Raw genomic sequence first — 18,185 nt, 5'->3', positions numbered from 1 at the left:
TAAAAACATATTTTTTTCATTACAATCTTGTTAGACTTGGATGACACTTTAACCCCCACTTTTCCCAGTAGTGCTATAAAGATTAAATTAGTTCTGATTGATGGCATGTATATCACATCACTCAAGGCCAAAGTCTTTCGAGATGTGAGCCAGAGACTTGGAATCATCGAGGTAAACATGTTCTTCTCCATTCACGACACTAGTGTAGGAGGTAAAGGCACTTTTACTTGCATAGATATTCTTGGTATCACCAAAGTCTACCACCAGCTCTCTCACATTGGTCATCAAATTTACTGAAAATGGTCATAGTAATAATATTATCTCCTTCAACTATATTTGCCCTGGGAGGATTGTTGTTTCTTGTTCTACGCCTACACTGTGGTGCATGATAGTCCGACTTTCCAGACACGAAGCAATTTCCTTTCTTTTTAAAAGTGGGGTTAAATCTGTTAGGGCGAGATTTTTTAAAATTATTTTTTCTTTTGTGATTAAGTTTGTGTTCATATCTTTTTGGAGCAGATCTGTCTTTTACCATATTTGCTTTTGCAAACAAAGCTTTGGCCCAATAGCACACACTTTTCTGTTGGTATCTTCAATTATTTTATTTGTGATAAGCTTTGGAAGTGACATATTCTTGTGTCTGTCTTTCAGCTGTTATTTGTAATGAGTCTAGGATGGTGGTAATTTCTCGATCAGAAGTTCTGAAACAAATTCATCGAGTAGAAAAATGTTATCTGCTTTGATATCTTCAAACAACTTATGGTACTAATTAATTTGAGAATTTATGTCCTTATCTTCAATCATATCCCACCAGTAGTATTTCTCAATTAGGAACCTTTGTCTGACGACATCTGCAACAATGTATTTGAGAATCAATGAATCCCAAATGTCTTTTGCTGCCTTATAGAAACAATACACATCACATAAATCATTAGAAAGTAAAGTATGTCGACATACCTTGTTTGCATGAATCCAATATTCAAACCTTTTTGAATTTGAAGTGAGACTAGGGTCAAATTTTGGAGATGAAAGAGCAAAAAAAACTTTGTAGATGTCTATAAGGATAGACATGCGTTGTTGTCAATGCTAGAAATTTTGATCAGAGAAGACTTCAATTTTTGACACATTTGGAAAAGGTTTTACGAAGATCATCTGAGTTCTAGAAACAATGTTTTGATTCTCTAGGTTTGGGTTGTTGGTGTCAGCCATAAGTCCTTAAGGTTGTTGTAAAATATTGACAACAATCACGAACAAAATTTCCCGAGGCGCATAAATTCATTGTCACGGTGTGTTGCGAAAATTCCCAATATACAACATAGAATTCCCAAACATATTCTAAGGATATTAAAACTAGCCAGAAACTTTAAAAATAATAGAACAAATAAACCCAAAATATAGAAACCAATCCATAGTATACGAAATCATATTAGTGAATGATTTCATAATGATATAATGATTTAATTAATAATTTAATTCTTATATTTAGATTTAGATCAATGATTAATTTTTTTATAATTAATTTGATTTAATTAAATTCCTATATTTATTAAAATTGATTTAATGTGGTTCCATCTGTTAATATAGTTAAATTGACTAAAGATAGAGTGAAACTTAAAACATAATTGAAAGGGGTGGGTATTTATTTGCTGAGGTGGAAGTTTGCTTCTTTTTTTAGGATAGAATATAACCTCTTCTTTAACCTTATCTCCTTCTTTTTCTCATATTCAGATCCCAAATTGTGAAAATGAAAGACTCCAATTGCATCACCAGTAGTAACAGTAGTGAAAAAATTGAATCATTGTCCAAAACATCACAAAACTCATAAAGTTATTAGGATGAACCTAAATGTAAGAGAATTGAATGGGTTGTTTATTTGTTTAGAAGTTTTGTTAGTTTTAGAGTGTAAGGATAAGTAGTTTAATTCAGTGATTATTAGACACTAATAGATAATAATGACGTTTTAATGGTAGAGTTTATGGATTTATTGATGAAAAGGCAAATGCAAGTCTATAAATAATAAGTGTTCAGATGAGACACAATGTCAAATTCAGATTATTTTAAGTGAGTTTCATTTTTCTAACAAATTGACATAACTTGAGAGTCCCGAAGTGAAAAAGACCTAGAAAAAACTTCAGTATTTGAGTTTTTGAAGAAGAAAGAGTGGGAGATGGCCAACCTTTTAAACCATGTGTCACGTTGACAAAGAAAGTCAACTTTAATAATTAGAGAGTGTAGATAAAGACTCTTCTTGAATTTCAAAACGCGTGAAAATGGATATGAAGAGCTAGTAGAAAATGAAGAACAAACAATGGCCCAAGTTTTTGTATTGAGAAAAGGAAATTTTTTTTTTAACAACACTTTTTTAACAATTTTTTTTACAACATATACGTGACAGCTTATGATTGATCTGTTTTAAATATTTTTTAAACGTAAATTCAAATAAACCAATAAAGTGATGTCACATATCCCATTGTCAAAATAGTTGTCAAAAAGTGTTATCTTCAACCGGCTTATATACTTGCTTTAGAGATTTTTCTTTTGCAATCTTGCAGACGAAAGGAATGCGTACAATATCAAATTTAAGTTTGTTTTTTAATATACTGAATTGATTTTTTTTTCTTTAAAATTAATACATCATTCCATTCTAAATTTACTATTTAATGAAATTGTTCTTTACCCATCATGATGTTTATTTACCTAAAAAAAGTGTTGTTACAGGAATTTTGGACCTTATCATCATGGCATGGGCTTGCAAAATTGTGTTTGGGGTGCCACTGATTGTTGCACTTGTGATATGTAAATGGAGGAAAAGACATTCATCAATGTATGAAAATATTGAAAATTACCTTGAACAAAATCACTTAGCACCTATCAGATACTCATACAAGGAAATTAAAAAGATGACTGAAGGTTTCAAAGAGAAGTTAGGTGAAGGAGGATTTGGCTCTGTGTTTAAGGCAAAGTTACGGAGTGGACCTTCTGTGGCAATCAAAATGTTAGGTAAAGCCAAAGGAAATGGACAAGATTTTATCAATGAAGTTGCAACCATTGGAAGAATACATCATCAAAATGTGGTACAATTAATTGGATTTTGTGTTAGTGGCTCAAAGCGCGCTCTTTTGTATGAATTCATGTCTAATGGTTCTCTTGATAAACTTATATTTTCAAAAGAAGGAAGTGTACAATTAAGCTATGAAAAGATATACAATATATCAGTTGGAGTGGCTCGTGGGATTGCTTATCTTCACCATGGATGTGAGATGAAGATTTTGCATTTTGATATCAAACCACATAACATCTTACTAGATGAAAATTTTATCCCAAAGATTTCTGACTTTGGATTGGCAAAGTTATATCCAGTAGAAAATAGCATTGTCACTGTGACTGCAGCAAGAGGAACCATTGGATATATGGCTCCAGAATTGTTTTACAATAATATTGGAGGAATTTCCCATAAGGCCGATGTTTATAGTTTTGGAATGCTTTTGATGGAGATGGCAAGCAAGAGGAAGAACCTGAATCCCCATGCGGATAGATCAAGTCAAATTTACTTTCCATTTTGGATCTATGATCGTATTAGAGAAGAGGAAGATATAGATATACAAGATTTGACTGAAGAGGAAAAGAAAATAGCAAAGAAGATGATCATAGTTGCACTTTGGTGCATACAATTGAAACCAAATAATCGTCCCTCAATGAATAGAGTGGTAGAAATGCTTGAAGGAAATATTGAAGACCTGAAAATACCTCCAGAATCTACTTTATATCCTGATGAAATGAGTACCGACGATGATCAAACAATAAACTCAGAGTTCACCGACACATTCTCTTAAGTATTTCATGTAAACTAACGTTTTTTTTTTTTTTTTTTTTGTGACATTCAATGTCTTTTATTTGATGTAAAAAGCTAAATTTTAGGTTGAGTGTGACATTACATGAGGTGAAAATAAGTTTTACATGAGGTGACCCAACTTAAAAATAACGTAGCCTGAATACACTCGAATAGTTTTAAAAATATATTATTAGAAATAAAATAATTAGCATAATAAAAAAAGTATATAGATTGATCCTAATTCATAGATTTTGATAAATATTTGATCTTATGAATTTTTTTTAATAAAAAATTTTCTTTTATTCAATCCATATGAAATAAGGTCAAATTCTATGAAATAAACTAATTTAACGAGTCTATTAAGGACTGTATCAATATTCTAAATAGAAAATATATTTAATAATGCATAAGGTAACAAATATCATTCAACATTGGTAAAAGGATTAGAGCGTTCCCCTCTTTCTTTAATATTTAATTGTTCTCAACCCTCCCAAAACATTTTTACCAGCATCATATCTTCCAGTTAGTATGTGAATTATTTTGACATGTTCACTCCATTTAATTCCCAACTTAATGTTTACCCTTTATACTTCTCCAAAATCATAATTTTTGTTCCTAAAACATTTATGTACACTAAACAACACAAAACTAAAATAAAAACAATTTATAACAAAAAACACAAATAATTAATATAATTGTGTATGGAAATAAACTAAATTGATCATACATATATAGACAATTTAAACACCTATCACCTACAAGTTGTTTAAATTTGTAAATTAAACTCCAAAAGTAATTAAAAGGTTTAATCATTCTCGTAGTTTATATTTATGTTGGGTTTTCTGAAATCGGTCTCTTTCTTATTTTTTTTTCAATTGGATTTTTAAAAGTGAAAAATTGTAGCAATTGGATCTCTGTCATTAAATTGGATTATCGGATTAAATTTTTGGTGAGTTGTCAATGTGAGCTGGAATAATTAAATCACGTGGCACACGCAGACCATGTTAAGAAAAAAAGGTTTTCTGAAATGTGTAATTAAAAGATGACTAAATTAGGGTTCATTAAAAGAAAATTGGGAACAAGAGTGTTCCAGATTGGAGAACCAACAAATTTAGGATTCATAGAGACTTCAAGATTGGAGAGGGTTTTATCGAGGTTGTTCGTATTGTTTTTCTATGATGTACTCGCAAAATTAGGGTTTCTGGTAGACTTCTTCTTGTTTGTTTTTTTTTTCAGGATTGTGTTGTGAGTTGTTGATGTATATCTATGGGTCATTCATGTTGCTCTTCCACATTGAATGACTGTTGAAAGCAATACTGTAGTGCCAGTTATCGCGGTGATGGAGGATGTAAGAGTTTCGATGTAGCAGTGATTTGCCATTTTAGAGAGAAGTGTGTCTTGAGAACTGCAAAAACAACTAAGAATCGAGACAAACAATTGAGGTTACTCTAAATACAAGGTAAATTTGATGGAATGCATGGTATTGGTTCTGTTGTTTTGGAAATGGTGTATTGAGTGGTTGATTTTGATGATTTTTTTAAATAGAATGGAAGTGAAAAAGTTGGATGCAACTACTTCAGATGGTGCAATGATGATGGATTTAACGAAAGTGGTAGGTATGACAAGTTCGAAGGAAAGGATGAGAGGTTGGTGAAGACTGAAGAAATTGAAAGCGATAAGAAGATATACTGCATTTGGAGAAAACTGTGTTGGGTCTTCAAATGTGGAAAAAATTGTTGATAGGGGTTGTTTGTGTTGTATGTCTAATGAACATTATTGTAATTGCAATGTTGATGGGAAACCCATGATATGTTGTAGGTGTAATGTAAGCAAGTTGAATGTATTGTTCTTCAATGAAATGAATATTTGTTGACATGTGGTTTCTTATAAAATGGTTGTTTGCAAATGAGTTTCTTATAATTAATTTATTTCAACTCTGACAACAAACTCTAATAAGTAGTACTTGATTATAACAGAAACAGAAAAATGAAAAAAAAAAAAGTTGTAGAAGGTGAAACTTTTCTATATTATTAGAGAAGATAGGAATACACATAAGCCCCATTGGTATTTTGTGGAATGTATGGTTTTTTTCCCATTAGGTAATAAACCCTCTCCAGTAATGAACGCTCTGTCAATGCTTCCGTCTTCAATCTCAAACCCTCTCGTTCCCTATTTGCTTTTGATGAACATTATTTGTTCATATTTTAATTTCAATTTTTAGAAAACCATTTTCCTTAACTTTTTAATTAGACATTTCCACGTAACATGGTCTGATTGTGCCACCACGTAATTTAATTATTCCAGCTTACACACGGATATATTGATATAACTAATAGATGAGGATTATTTGGTTATAATTTAACTCACAATCTTTTTCTTTCTCTTTTCTAAACCCACCAAATCAATCTTATAACTCTCAAATGTTAGTGGAAAGAGTTGAATCCCCACAATCTATCACACCCGTTCTTCCAACTTTATTACTAAGTCACCTTATAACTCCTCAATTGTAGGAAAGGTAATATTAGATACCTTATATTCTCTTTGTTCCATCATAAAAGAAAATAAAAAAATAACGAAAACATTCTGCATTTAAAAAATCACACACCTTTGTTGATATTATTGTCCACATTACTTGCAGTAATAAATTCATGTATGCTTTGATATCTTATTTTTATCATAAATTGAAGTATGAATTCATTAAGCATTAAAATATGATTGCGGCGTGAATTTTGAATCTACATATATAGAATCATGTGATTGAGAAATTTTTTTATTTGTTAGAAAACTTCTTAGATTCTAACAAAGTTGATTAGAAAAGACGTATTAGATATATTTCCGAACGTAATTTATAGTCAGAAAATTGTAAGCTAAAGTTTGTCTCACTTCTTATATCCAATGTATTAACAAAATTACATGACTAAAATACTAATAATTGTGTTCATGCACTTGACGAGTATTTAAAATTTCGTATTTATTAAAATCAGTGGTGGAAACGAGATAAAAACCCGGTTTCTCAGTCAAAGTAAACGTATCACAAGTCATCAAATAATTGTCTAAAAGGAAAAATGTGTCCTCTCTCTCTCTATATATATAGTTGTTTTAAATATCATTACCTAACTTTGATTTTTGCACTTCAATTCAACCAGAAACAGTTTGGTTGGACACCATGTGGAGAGAAGAAGCATTGTCGGTGATGAGAAAAGAATGAAAATGAAATAAAAAATACATATTTATTTAATATATGAAGATGATATGGAATTTTCATTCAGAGATACAGATACAATAATAAATCAAGTCTCTTCCCCGTAGTATTAATTAGTTATATGTACATTGTCATTTGACTGCGTCAATTATGTATTTGCATATATAAAGTGTTTATGTAAGACAACCCTTTTAAACTCTTTTAGAATTTGTGGCTCTACGGATAATATTCTTTTGGCCACAAATCTACACATGTGGTGGAACTTTCAGTCCTTCAATAATTTGCAAATATTTGAAGTAGAAAAAATAAATAAATGCATTATATAAACATTGCTTTTAGATCAGGAATACAATTTTATTTTGATAACTTTTCCGTTATTTGTCGTAATATGTTTAGGATTTTGTCCTTATTTAAATATGTCCTGATCTATTTATTCAATTTGGCTCCCAAACTAATTCTCTAAAAATTACTTTAGACAGCAAGTAAATAAAACATTCCAGTTAGAAGAATTTAGGATGATTTTAGAAACTCGAAGAACTGCATTAAAAAAATGACATGATTAAATACCTAAATCATGCAGTTCACGAATTTTTAAAATTTTCTATTCATTAAAATCAGTTGTAGAAACCAGATAAAAACGCAGTTTTTCAGTCAAAGTCTACGTTTGAAGTATCATAAATCTTCAACGTATTCTCTGAAGGGAAAAATGTGGTCCTTTAGAATTATATATTGAGTCTGTATTGTTTTAAATATCAATATATAACTTGGAATTGGTTGCACTTGAATTCAACGAGAAACATTCGGACATGATGAGGAGAGAGAGAACATTGTTGGTGGTACTGCTACTTATTCTAATCCACCATATTTCTGCTACCAAGGATCACCAAAAACACCTTTGTCCCCCTTCTTCCTGTGGCCACATCCCCAACATTACTTATCCTTTTCGATTACAAGGCGACCCAGAGAATTGTGGTGACGAAAGGTACGAGCTTGGTTGTCAGAATAATGTTACTGTGTTGTATCTGCACTCTATACAATACCATGTACAAGCAATCAACTACGACAACTACACCGTGAGAGTGGTTGACCCTGCACTTCAACACCACAACTGCTCCTCCCTTCCTCTCCGTTCCCTCTCTCGCTCCAATTTCTCTGATACTTACACGCACCGCATGGGTCCATACCAAGCCTCTTATGATAATATGGAATCTCTGAGTTTCGAGCATATAGTGTTTCTGAACTGTAACCATTCGGTGAGAGAGAACGGAAAGTATGTGGAAAGTGGTGAGTGCGTGAAGTGGGACTCAAAGGGCTATTCATATGCTGTTGTTGGTGACCTATATGCTGAGGACTTAGAAGTTGGGTGTGACGTGAAGCTTGTTGCTCCCACATCGTTCAGGACTTTGAGTTACCATTCATACGGTGCCATTCATAGGGCTCTCGCCTATGGATTTGAGATCTCTTGGCTAAACCTCGCCTGTCAGAATCATTGTCATGAAGATTTTTGCGATTTCGACTCTTCTAGCCAGAAGCTTGTTTGCTATGGTGCGTTATATATTAACTTTGTCCACTTTTCATGTTAAATTAAATTAATATTTTATTTAGTTAAAGCATAATTTTGTTTATTTTTTTTATATCTATATTTGATACTCGTTTTTTTATAGGAGTTACACAATTAGTAATTTCTACGGATGTGAATTTTTTCTGATCGTCTCTTGAAATATTTAAAATATGTTTGATCCCTTTAACTTGCCACATTCCTTTTTGTCCATAGCTTTACCCCTTCACTTCACTTTCTATAATAACAATCTTTGTACGATTATTCTAATTTTGTATAGTTTTCTTCTTAAATTAAATCATTTATATTTTTTATTTCTTTAATTGATACTCGATTGTGTTCAATTAACATTTTACATAATTATACATATTCAAATTATTAGGAAAATCATATTTCATCCCTTTGAGAATTTTTTGAATCATTTATGTTAATAATTCAACGAACTTTTAGAAAGAAATATAATATTTTTATCTTTTATATTTTACATGCATTTATAAGAACTTCTGCATTAAATTAACATTTATTATTTTAAAATAAATGAAAAGTTGTTAAACTTGTCTACCGCTGTCAGAATCCTAAAGTTGATGTTTTGTTTCATTTCAGAACAATCCTTATTCCAGTGGTTAAAGAAGTGGTTAAAGACGTTAGCTGGTAAGATCTTATCATCTTAATTTCTCAATACTTTAATTACAAGAGGAGTGGAGCTCTTAACAAGGAGAATAATATTTTAACAATATTTTTTGATAATTTTTTTGATAACGGTACATGTGTTATCATTTTATTGGTCTATTTGAATTTATATTTAAAAAGTATTTAAAACGGATCAATCACAAGCTACCACATATACATTGTCAAAAAGTTGTTAAAAAAACAATAACTAAAATAAACATTTTAACAATAGTTTGAAAATTATCATTAATAGAAATGCTATTAAAATAATAGAACATTAGGTCAAAGATATAATAGTCTGTATATTTTTCAAAATATTTCCAACCATTTTCGACTATCATTTATGATTAAACTGAGGTATTTTTTATTTTCTTTTACTTTTGAAAAGTTTACCCTCTTTTAATAATGATGGTTGTGTTTTGATCTCTAGAAAGTAATATATGATGATAGTTATATTATAAATTGTTGTTGTATGTATATTTTTCCTAATATTTGTTTTGATAATTTATTAGGCATAAAAAAAATTGTTTTTATTTAAATTTTGTTTAAATTATTTATAGGATTAAATATGTTTTTAATTTTTATATTGTAAAACAGTTTTAGTTTTAGTATCTTTTTATTGTAAGGTGTATTTTAGTCCTTATTCTTAAAAAAATTAATTTTAATAATTTAAAACTAACCGCATTAAAAAAATCAGCCGCAATAAAAAAATCAGCCGAGGTTGCCAAATGGTGACGTCATTTTTGTTTCTATGTCAGTGAATCAATCTCCCTCCCTCTCCCTCCGTTTTCTCATTCCTACTCGCTTTACTTACTCTTCTTTTGACTCACTCCAATTTGGCACCGCAAGCCTTTAAGAGAGAAATCGGCCAACCTTAGTGGCACTACGGCGCCTTCCACGACGTCCACGAAGATTGGGAGAAGTTGTCGCGGAGCTGGTGGAGGTGGGAGAGCACGAAGGGGTTCTCCTGGGAGGTCGAATTGGTGGAAGAGGTCGTAGGCGTGGTCACACTGGGCCTGGAAAGCGGCGGCCCATCAGCGGGGAGGACGGAGAGGAGGCGGGAGAGTGGCTCGTATAGGTCGCACGTGCGGAGGATGGTGAGGAAGAGGCGTAGATAGAAGTCAGAGATGGTTTCGCTATGGTCGAAGTAGGTGGAGACGAGACACGTGAGTTTGTTGGTAGGTTTAGACTTGGCGAGGGCTTCACGAACACTGTTGGAGTCAGGTTGAAGGAGGTGAGATAGGACTTAGCGAGGTGGTGGACCGGCGGAGGGCTTGGATGATGGAACATATCTCGTTGTAGGAGGGGGCCTGCACGGCTTGGAGGAATTCAATTTAAAATAAAGTTACCTCTCTTCCAAACTCAATCTACAAGTTGTGGTAAGCTTTAGCAAGTGCCACATACGATAAAACAAAAGAAAATGGCAAAGAAAAAGAAAGGACCACACAATTACCTCTCTTGCTTTTACTGCAAGAACCATTGCTTCTTTTAGTGCTTTCTCAAGTGCTATTAGTTCAGGCTGCCCAGCCTACAGTGAAAATTAGATTTTAAATTATTAGTGTTCATATCTAGCAGTTTGTACATGATGGCCTGTACAAAGAAACAGACAATAACACATGAAAAAGGATGCCAAATTGTAGAATATGCTTCAACAACAATACTAAAATATATCAGTTTAATCGATCCATAAGATTTCTAAAGTACAGTTTGATTCTCAAACAAAGCCGACTGATCTTTTATTTACAAGGGTATTTAAGTTCATCTAAACAAAAGCTCAATGTTTCTTCCTCTCTCGGTCTTCCTAGGTTGGGAACCTAATCTTGACTATTTTTTCTCCCGTATAAAAATATGGACATGGTCAAACTTTCATCAGTTGTTATGTGGTTCGAAACCTTTAACTTTGGATCTAGTTGTATAAATTTCTCCATACTCAGTACTTAAAGATAAATTAAAAGTTAAAATTAGGCTTTTGAAAAAGTTAATATGAAAAAACTTCTGAAAATTAATTTATAAATTAACTAATTGTAGGAAAGCTCATTTCACATTTTTATCTTCTTCCTATTTGCATCTCTTGCAAATGTTTACGAAGAAGTTGAACCAAACTAATCTTTTAGAATATGCATTTCAAGAAAGTAATAGGATCTCCTCCAATGACCATGCTCTGCATTTCAACATCCCACAACTTAGACCTATGCTAAAATTATCCAATTTCAGACCAAATCATCGGTAATTAGAACTCTACCGATCCATTTAACTCAACCTTCCCAAACAAGCAGACTCCACAGAGTCACAGTTAAACAGTAGCCACCACGATAAAGCTTGGGAGCTGCAATTTCACTTTCAATAAAATTCAATCAGCAAGAAAATAGGGATAATGAAGCAACAATTAGCCTATATAAAAATACAAGGCATATAAACGGGGCTTACACGAAATGCATTATAGACTATGTGATGCTTCATATCAAGTAGCTCTCTAGTCTCCAGACACGAAGGTCTGTGAGCTAGAAAGCTATTTTTGAGAAACTATTCCAGTTGATGCACGTCGATGTTGTATCTGTAACCTTCGTCCCTTGAAACCAATCAGAACCACGTTCACTTCAAGTAGAACTTGAAACGAAACCTACGCAAACCACAAACTCGTGCTTTACAAATGAACTAATTGGACGTTGACGTTGATTTTCATTTGACAGAAAAAGAAAATGACCTAGGCGCGAGAATGGAGCATGCGACGGACGTCGGATCGGACGTTGTCGCGGAGGTCGTGGAAGGCGCCTTGGTGCCACTAAAGGTGACCGGTTTCTCTCTTGAAGGCTTGCGACGCCGAATTGGACCGAGTCAATCGGTAAAGCGAGTAGGAGTGAGAAAATGGAGGGAGAGGGAGGGAGATTGACCACTGACCCGTGTCAGAAAGAAAAAATGACAGTGGAACACTACCTTTAGTTCCTTCAGTTGAATTTTAACGGCAGAACACTAAAATTAAAGTTTAGGTTAAAATAATTTAGACCTTCCTAATCACCATTCAGATGTCCCTATTCTTGGTTTTTTTCTTTTAAACCTTCTTAATTGAGTTTTTATAAGGGTTAATTTCAAACAAATTAGTCTCTGCCGTTAAAAATCGTTAACGGTTTGTGCAGAGGTTGCAGAGATAAGTAAATGACGTGGTTAAAATTCTCCTTTTGAGATATTAAAATTATGCAGAGGTGTTAAAATTGTGCAGAGGAGAATGGGAAAAATTTGAACACCTCTGCACAATTTTAACACCTCTGCACAATTTTAACACCGTTAACGATTTTTAACGGCAGGGGCTAATTTGTTTGAAATTAGCACTTATAAGGACTCAATTGGAAAGATTTAAAAAAAGAGGATCAAATTGGAAATACCTTACGAAAATAGGGACGCCTCAATGGTTTTAACCTAAAGTTTATTAGAAGGACAAAAATGTACCTTATTTTGAAACAGAAACTAAAACTAAAATCACTTGATAGTATAGGGACTAAAAACATATTTAATTCTCATTTATATTGTAGTAGAATAAATAAAAGTATGAGTAACATTTAATGTTTTCAAATTATTAGGAAAATCATATTTCATCCACCTTTTGAGAACTTTTTGAAACAAAGTTTGAATCATTTATCTAAATAATTCAACAAAATTTTAGAAAGAAATATAATACTTTTTTATCTTTTATATTTTATATGCATTTATAAGAACTTCAGCATTAAATTAACATTTATATTATAACAAATAAAAAGTTGTTAAACTTGTTTGCAGCTATTACCTTTTCATATGAAAACGGTCTTTTTATTAATAACTGTTGAGATAATCAGAATTCTAAAGTTGATGTTTTCTTTCATTGCAGAGTTACCTTTATGGTGGTTAATTGGTAAGATCTTATCATTTTAATTTCTCAATAATTTAGTTACAAGAGGAGCAGAGCTTTTAACAATGATTAAAATAGACTTTTTAACAGTAGTTTTAAAATTATCATTAATATAAATTATTGAGAACCTTGCGGTTCTCCTAACTGTCTAAAGGACGATTTGCAAGAAGATATTTACATGGAGCAACTTTTCAAATTTGTTGCTCAGGAAGAGTCTTTTGGGTTGGTATTTTGTCTTCTATGTCGTCTTGCAAATCATTAGCAATTTGGTATCTCTCGAGTGCAGAAACAAATATTTTCACTAAATCTTTATGGATTATTTTAGTAACAAGCTTGGTACATACGATTTTGTATGCACCAGCTTGAGGTAGAGTGTTAGATATATTATATTTAGTTTATATTTATCTTTATTTTATATTTATCTTTTATCTTTACCTTTTATATTTTAGTTAGTTTGTTATTATTTCTTATTTGTATTTTGGACTTAGCCCATATTTCTTCTATTATAAATAGAGAATCCTATGTGTGTATTTAACACAAGGGAGATTAATCCCAAATATAGTTTTTCACCATGGAACTCTATATAGAGTTCCTTCCCTTTTCCCCTTTGTAAGAAAATACAGTGTATCTTTCATGTTTACAGAAATAAGAAAAAGAGTTTGTTTTTCTTACCTCTCTCGCTGTCCTCTACATTTTTGTCTTCTATGGCACCGGCACCACCGTGCCTGATCATCGCTGGCAGCCCTCGGACTGCTTCTCTCTCCATCGCCTCTCAAAGCTTCGCGACCCACTCTCTTTCTTCCTTTCCCTTTGTCTCTAGATTATGCCACGCAGACACCCCTCCATCAGACTTATTCCATCCTCGGGCCATATTATGCATTAGGCCTCCTTCTGCTTAAGTGCACAGTGCTGGGCCTCGTTTAATATCGTATCAAAGCAGGTCTAGTGTCTGCTCTGCTTCTGTTGCCTTTACCGCTATTCTTGGTATCTTTTTGGGCCATCTTCTTGGTTTCTTTCTTCTGCCATGGATCAAGCAGATCAAACATCCAACCCAACCAGCCTTTTCTATCTACACCCAAGTGACAACCCATGCCTCACTCTAATCACTCAGGTTTTGAACGAGAATAACTACTCATCTTGGAGCAGAAGCATGAGGAGAGCTCTGCTTTCCAAGAATAAAATAAAATTCATTGATGGGTCCATAAAGAGACCCCAGAAAACTGATGTTGTTTATGATGCTTGGGAGAGATGCAATATGATGATTCTATCATGGATAACGAAAACATTGTCTCCACACATTGCTAAAAGCGTGATTTACGTTGAGGAGGCTAAAGAATTATGAGATGAGCTCAAAGAAAGATTTTCTAAGGGAGATTACTTTAAGATCTCCGACTTATTACAAGACATACATTCAATCAGACAAGGAGAAAGGGGGTAAGTCAATTCTTTACAGATCTGAAAATCCTGTGGGAGGAACTGGAATCTTTGAGACCTATACCTACTTGCACATATGAGACTCCTGTAGTTGTGATTTATCAAAAGTTTCCTTGAAATATAGAGAAGCAGAGCATGTAATATGCTTCCTGAAGGGATTAAATGACTCTTACAACACCGTTAGGACACAAATTCTTTTAATGGATCCTCTCCCCAACATTAACCGTGTTTTCTCGCTTATCATCCAACAAGAAAGACAAGAAAAACAAACTCCTGCAGAGACCAAAATTCTGGCAAATGTTGCTGAAAGAAACAGCCAATGGAAACCTGATCAGAATTGGAGAAATTAAGGAAAGGGTGTTGGATCCCGTGGTCAAGGCAGAGGAAGGGGAAGAAATCCTAATTGCAGAAAACAATGTTCATATTGTGATAAAATGAACCATATTGTTGATGAGTGCTATTCCAAGCACGGCTACCCACCTTTGTATAAGAAAGAAGACAAAAGAAATGACTGGACTACTGTCAACGCATGCCAAAGCAATAATGAATCAGAGGGCATTCAGAAGACTCAACAGATCAATAACGGTAACAATTTCAGCCCCTTTACACCAGAGCAGATGCATAAACTACTCAAAATGATATACAAAATTGATGAACCACCCATTCACAAAGACAACCAAGTTCAGAGAAATGAGACTGAGAACAAACAAGGTAATCTTTCCTGGATTGTTGATAACAGTGCTACAGACCATGTTACACATGACAAAGCTAATTTTGTTACCTTCTGCAAAATTAAACCCATTTCTATCAAATTACCCAATAACACTACACTCACTGCTGAACACGCAGGAACAGTGCAGTTTACTAAAAATTTTGTCATTTTCAATGTTCTTTACATACCTGATTTTTGTTTTAACTTGATATCTGTACAAAGTCTTATCAAAGATCTGAATTGCAGTCTAATCTTTTCCTCTAAGAATTGCCAGATAAGGGAGAATTGTACATTGAAGATGATTGGATGTGCTAATTCTTGGAACGGGCTCTATTACCTACAAGCTTTTCCTAAACCTGATCAAAGTTACATTTCAAAGACTGTTTTCTCTTTTAAGAATGTTGATGTAAACTTGTGGCATCTTAGACTAGGCCACCCTGGACACAGAGTTGTAAGACATATATGTGAAAAGTTTCCTTATGTTAAGATAGATGCTGATATTGTTTGTGATACTTGTCATTATGTCAAACAACACAAGTTATCTTTTCCAAAAAGTATTTCTGTTACTACTGAATGTTTTGAAATTATTCATTGTGACATATGGGGTCCTCTAAACACGATTTATGTTCATGGCCATAGATATTTTCTCACCATAGTTGATGATTATAGTAGACACACATGGGTTTTTCTAATGAACAATAAGGGATAGGCTAGAAACTTACTGCAGAACTTTATCATTAAGGTCAAGAATCAATTCAACAAAATGGTTAAAAACATTAGATCTCACAATGGACCTGAATTTAATTGTGAGAACTTCTATGACATGCATGGTATTAATCATCAAAAGAGTTGTGTTGAGACCCCTGAACAAAACTCTGTTGTTCAAAGGGAACATCAACACATACTTAATGTAACTCGCAGTCTCCTTTTTCAATCTAACATACCTAATGCTTACTGGTCATATGCTATTGGACATGCAGTCTTTCTGATAAACAGGTTGCCTTCCACCATCCTTGATAATAAAACTCCTTATGACATGCTTTATAACCTTCCACCTACTTAGATCTCAAAGCTTTTGGATGTTTATTTTTGCTTCTACTCTTGAAAACAACAGAAATAAACTGGATCCTAGAGCTAGAAAAGGGGTTTTTCTAGGATATAAGAGTGGTGTTAAAGGTTACATTGTGTTGGACATAAATACCAAAGAACTTCTCATAAGGAAAAATGTTATATTTCATGAAGACATTTTTCCTTACAATAATCTGCAAGGAAACAAACAAGACAATAGCATAGAAGAAGAGAAAGCTGACTCTCTCAATGATCTTTTAAAAGATCACTATACCTCTAATGAAGACAGACATGATGAGTTAAACGCTTTTAATCAAGAAGAACAACAACAAACCTCTGCTGACAGAGACAACAACAACAACACCACTGATAATCAGGAAAATCACAGACACAGGAGATCAGATAGGTGCAGTAAGACTCCTGAATATCTAAAAGACTATGTTCATTAGGTCAATCAATCCCTATCTGTGAAAAATAGTTTTAAAACTCCTTACCCGATTTCTGATCTATTATGTTGTGATAATTTGTTAGAAAAGCATTCAAAATACACCATGGTTGTCATTAACAATAAGGAACCTCGGTCTTACAATGAAGCTAAAGTCAAGAATGAATGGGTAGAAGCTATGCAGAAAGAAATTAAAGCCTTACAAGACAATGACACTTAGGTTCTAACTCAGTTGCCTCCAGGAAAAACTCCCATAGGGTGTAAATGGGTGTATAAAACTAAGTATAGAGCTGATGACAGTATTGAAAGGCACAAAGCCCGATTGGTGGCAAAAGGATACACTCAACAGGAGGGAATAAATTACCTGGACACCTTTTCCCCTGTGGCCAAACTTACCACTGTTAGACTTCTCATTGCCCTTGCAGCCTCAAACAATTGGTTTCTACATCAACTTGATGTAGACAATGCTTTTCTACATGGGGATCTAAATGAAAAAGTTTATATGCAACTACCCCCAGGTCTGAATACCCACAAAGAAGGACAAGTTTGCAAGCTAACTAAATCTCTATATGGTCTAAAACAAGCCAGTAGGCAATGGTTTGAAAAACTATCCTCCTATCTAATCACTGTTAATTACAACCAACCTAAATCCGACCACTCATTGTTTATTAAAAGAACAGCTACAAGCTTTACTGCTTTGCTTGTGTATGTGGATGACATTGTGTTGGCAGGAAAATCTATGGAGGAAATTAACTGCATAAAAGAACTTTTACACAAAAAGTGTCAAATAAAGAACCTTGGAGAGCTTAAATACTTCCTTGGACTAGAAGTAGCCAGATCTAAGAAGGGAATTCATTTGTGTCAGAGGAAGTATGCTTTGGACATACTTGAGGAAACATGAATGCAGGAGTGCAAGTCTTCTTCTACCCCTTTCCTAAAAGACACAAGCCCACTGTACAGAGAAGACAACTATCTGGATGATCCTGGACCTTACAGAAGATTGATAGGGAAGTTACTCTACCTTACTAATACTAGACCTGACTTGTGCTTTACAATTAATTTACTTAGTCAATTCATGCAATCACCCACTAACTATCATTATCATGCTATTCAACACGTTCTCAAGTATATTAAATCCACACCATCTGAAGGGTTATTTTTTGCTGTTGATTCTCCTAAGCATTTAAAAGCTTTTAGCGACTCAGATTGGGCGACATGTCCCAACACAAGAAGATCTACTACGGGATTCTGCATTTTCCTTGGGTCGTCTCTCATTTCCTGGAAATCTAAAAAGCAGAGAATTGTGTCCAGATCCTCTACTGAAGTTGAATACAGGGCCACTACAAGAAAAAACGTCATTATCTACCGCCAAAATCCGTATATAA

The 18,185-nt window shown here is 33.5% G+C and overlaps 2 protein-coding genes across 4 annotated transcripts; both read left to right on the top strand.

The window, feature by feature from the left end:
* Positions 1-2,726: 2,726 nt before the first annotated feature.
* Positions 2,727-3,833, top strand: LOC106763699 (rust resistance kinase Lr10-like). Its single transcript, XM_014647865.2, has one exon. It carries the CDS (start codon positions 2,739-2,741, stop codon positions 3,831-3,833), a length of 1,095 nt encoding a protein of 364 aa, XP_014503351.2. The 5' UTR covers positions 2,727-2,738.
* Positions 3,834-7,842: 4,009 nt separating this feature from the next.
* On the top strand, positions 7,843-15,671 carry LOC106764621 (LEAF RUST 10 DISEASE-RESISTANCE LOCUS RECEPTOR-LIKE PROTEIN KINASE-like 2.1). 3 transcript variants are annotated; one of them, XM_014648912.2, is made up of 4 exons: positions 7,843-8,579; positions 9,196-9,243; positions 13,121-13,144; positions 15,562-15,665. In XM_014648912.2, the coding sequence occupies exons 1-4, from the start codon at positions 7,844-7,846 to the stop codon at positions 15,600-15,602; spliced, it is 849 nt and encodes a 282-aa protein (XP_014504398.1). In that variant the 5' UTR covers position 7,843; the 3' UTR covers positions 15,603-15,665. The 3 variants fall into 3 exon arrangements, with proteins under 3 accessions (XP_014504398.1, XP_014504399.1, XP_022637436.1); XM_014648913.2 differs by lacking the exon at positions 13,121-13,144 and having other exon boundaries at positions 15,562-15,671; XM_022781715.1 differs by lacking the exons at positions 13,121-13,144; positions 15,562-15,665 and adding an exon at positions 10,111-10,878.
* The last annotated feature ends 2,514 nt before the right edge of the window (positions 15,672-18,185 follow it).

This window comes from Vigna radiata, chromosome 6 (assembly GCF_000741045.1).
Source record: "Vigna radiata var. radiata cultivar VC1973A chromosome 6, Vradiata_ver6, whole genome shotgun sequence".
NCBI lineage: Eukaryota > Viridiplantae > Streptophyta > Magnoliopsida > Fabales > Fabaceae > Vigna > Vigna radiata.
Note: the sequence above shows the minus strand (reverse complement) of the source record. Positions and strands in the feature narration are given on the sequence as shown.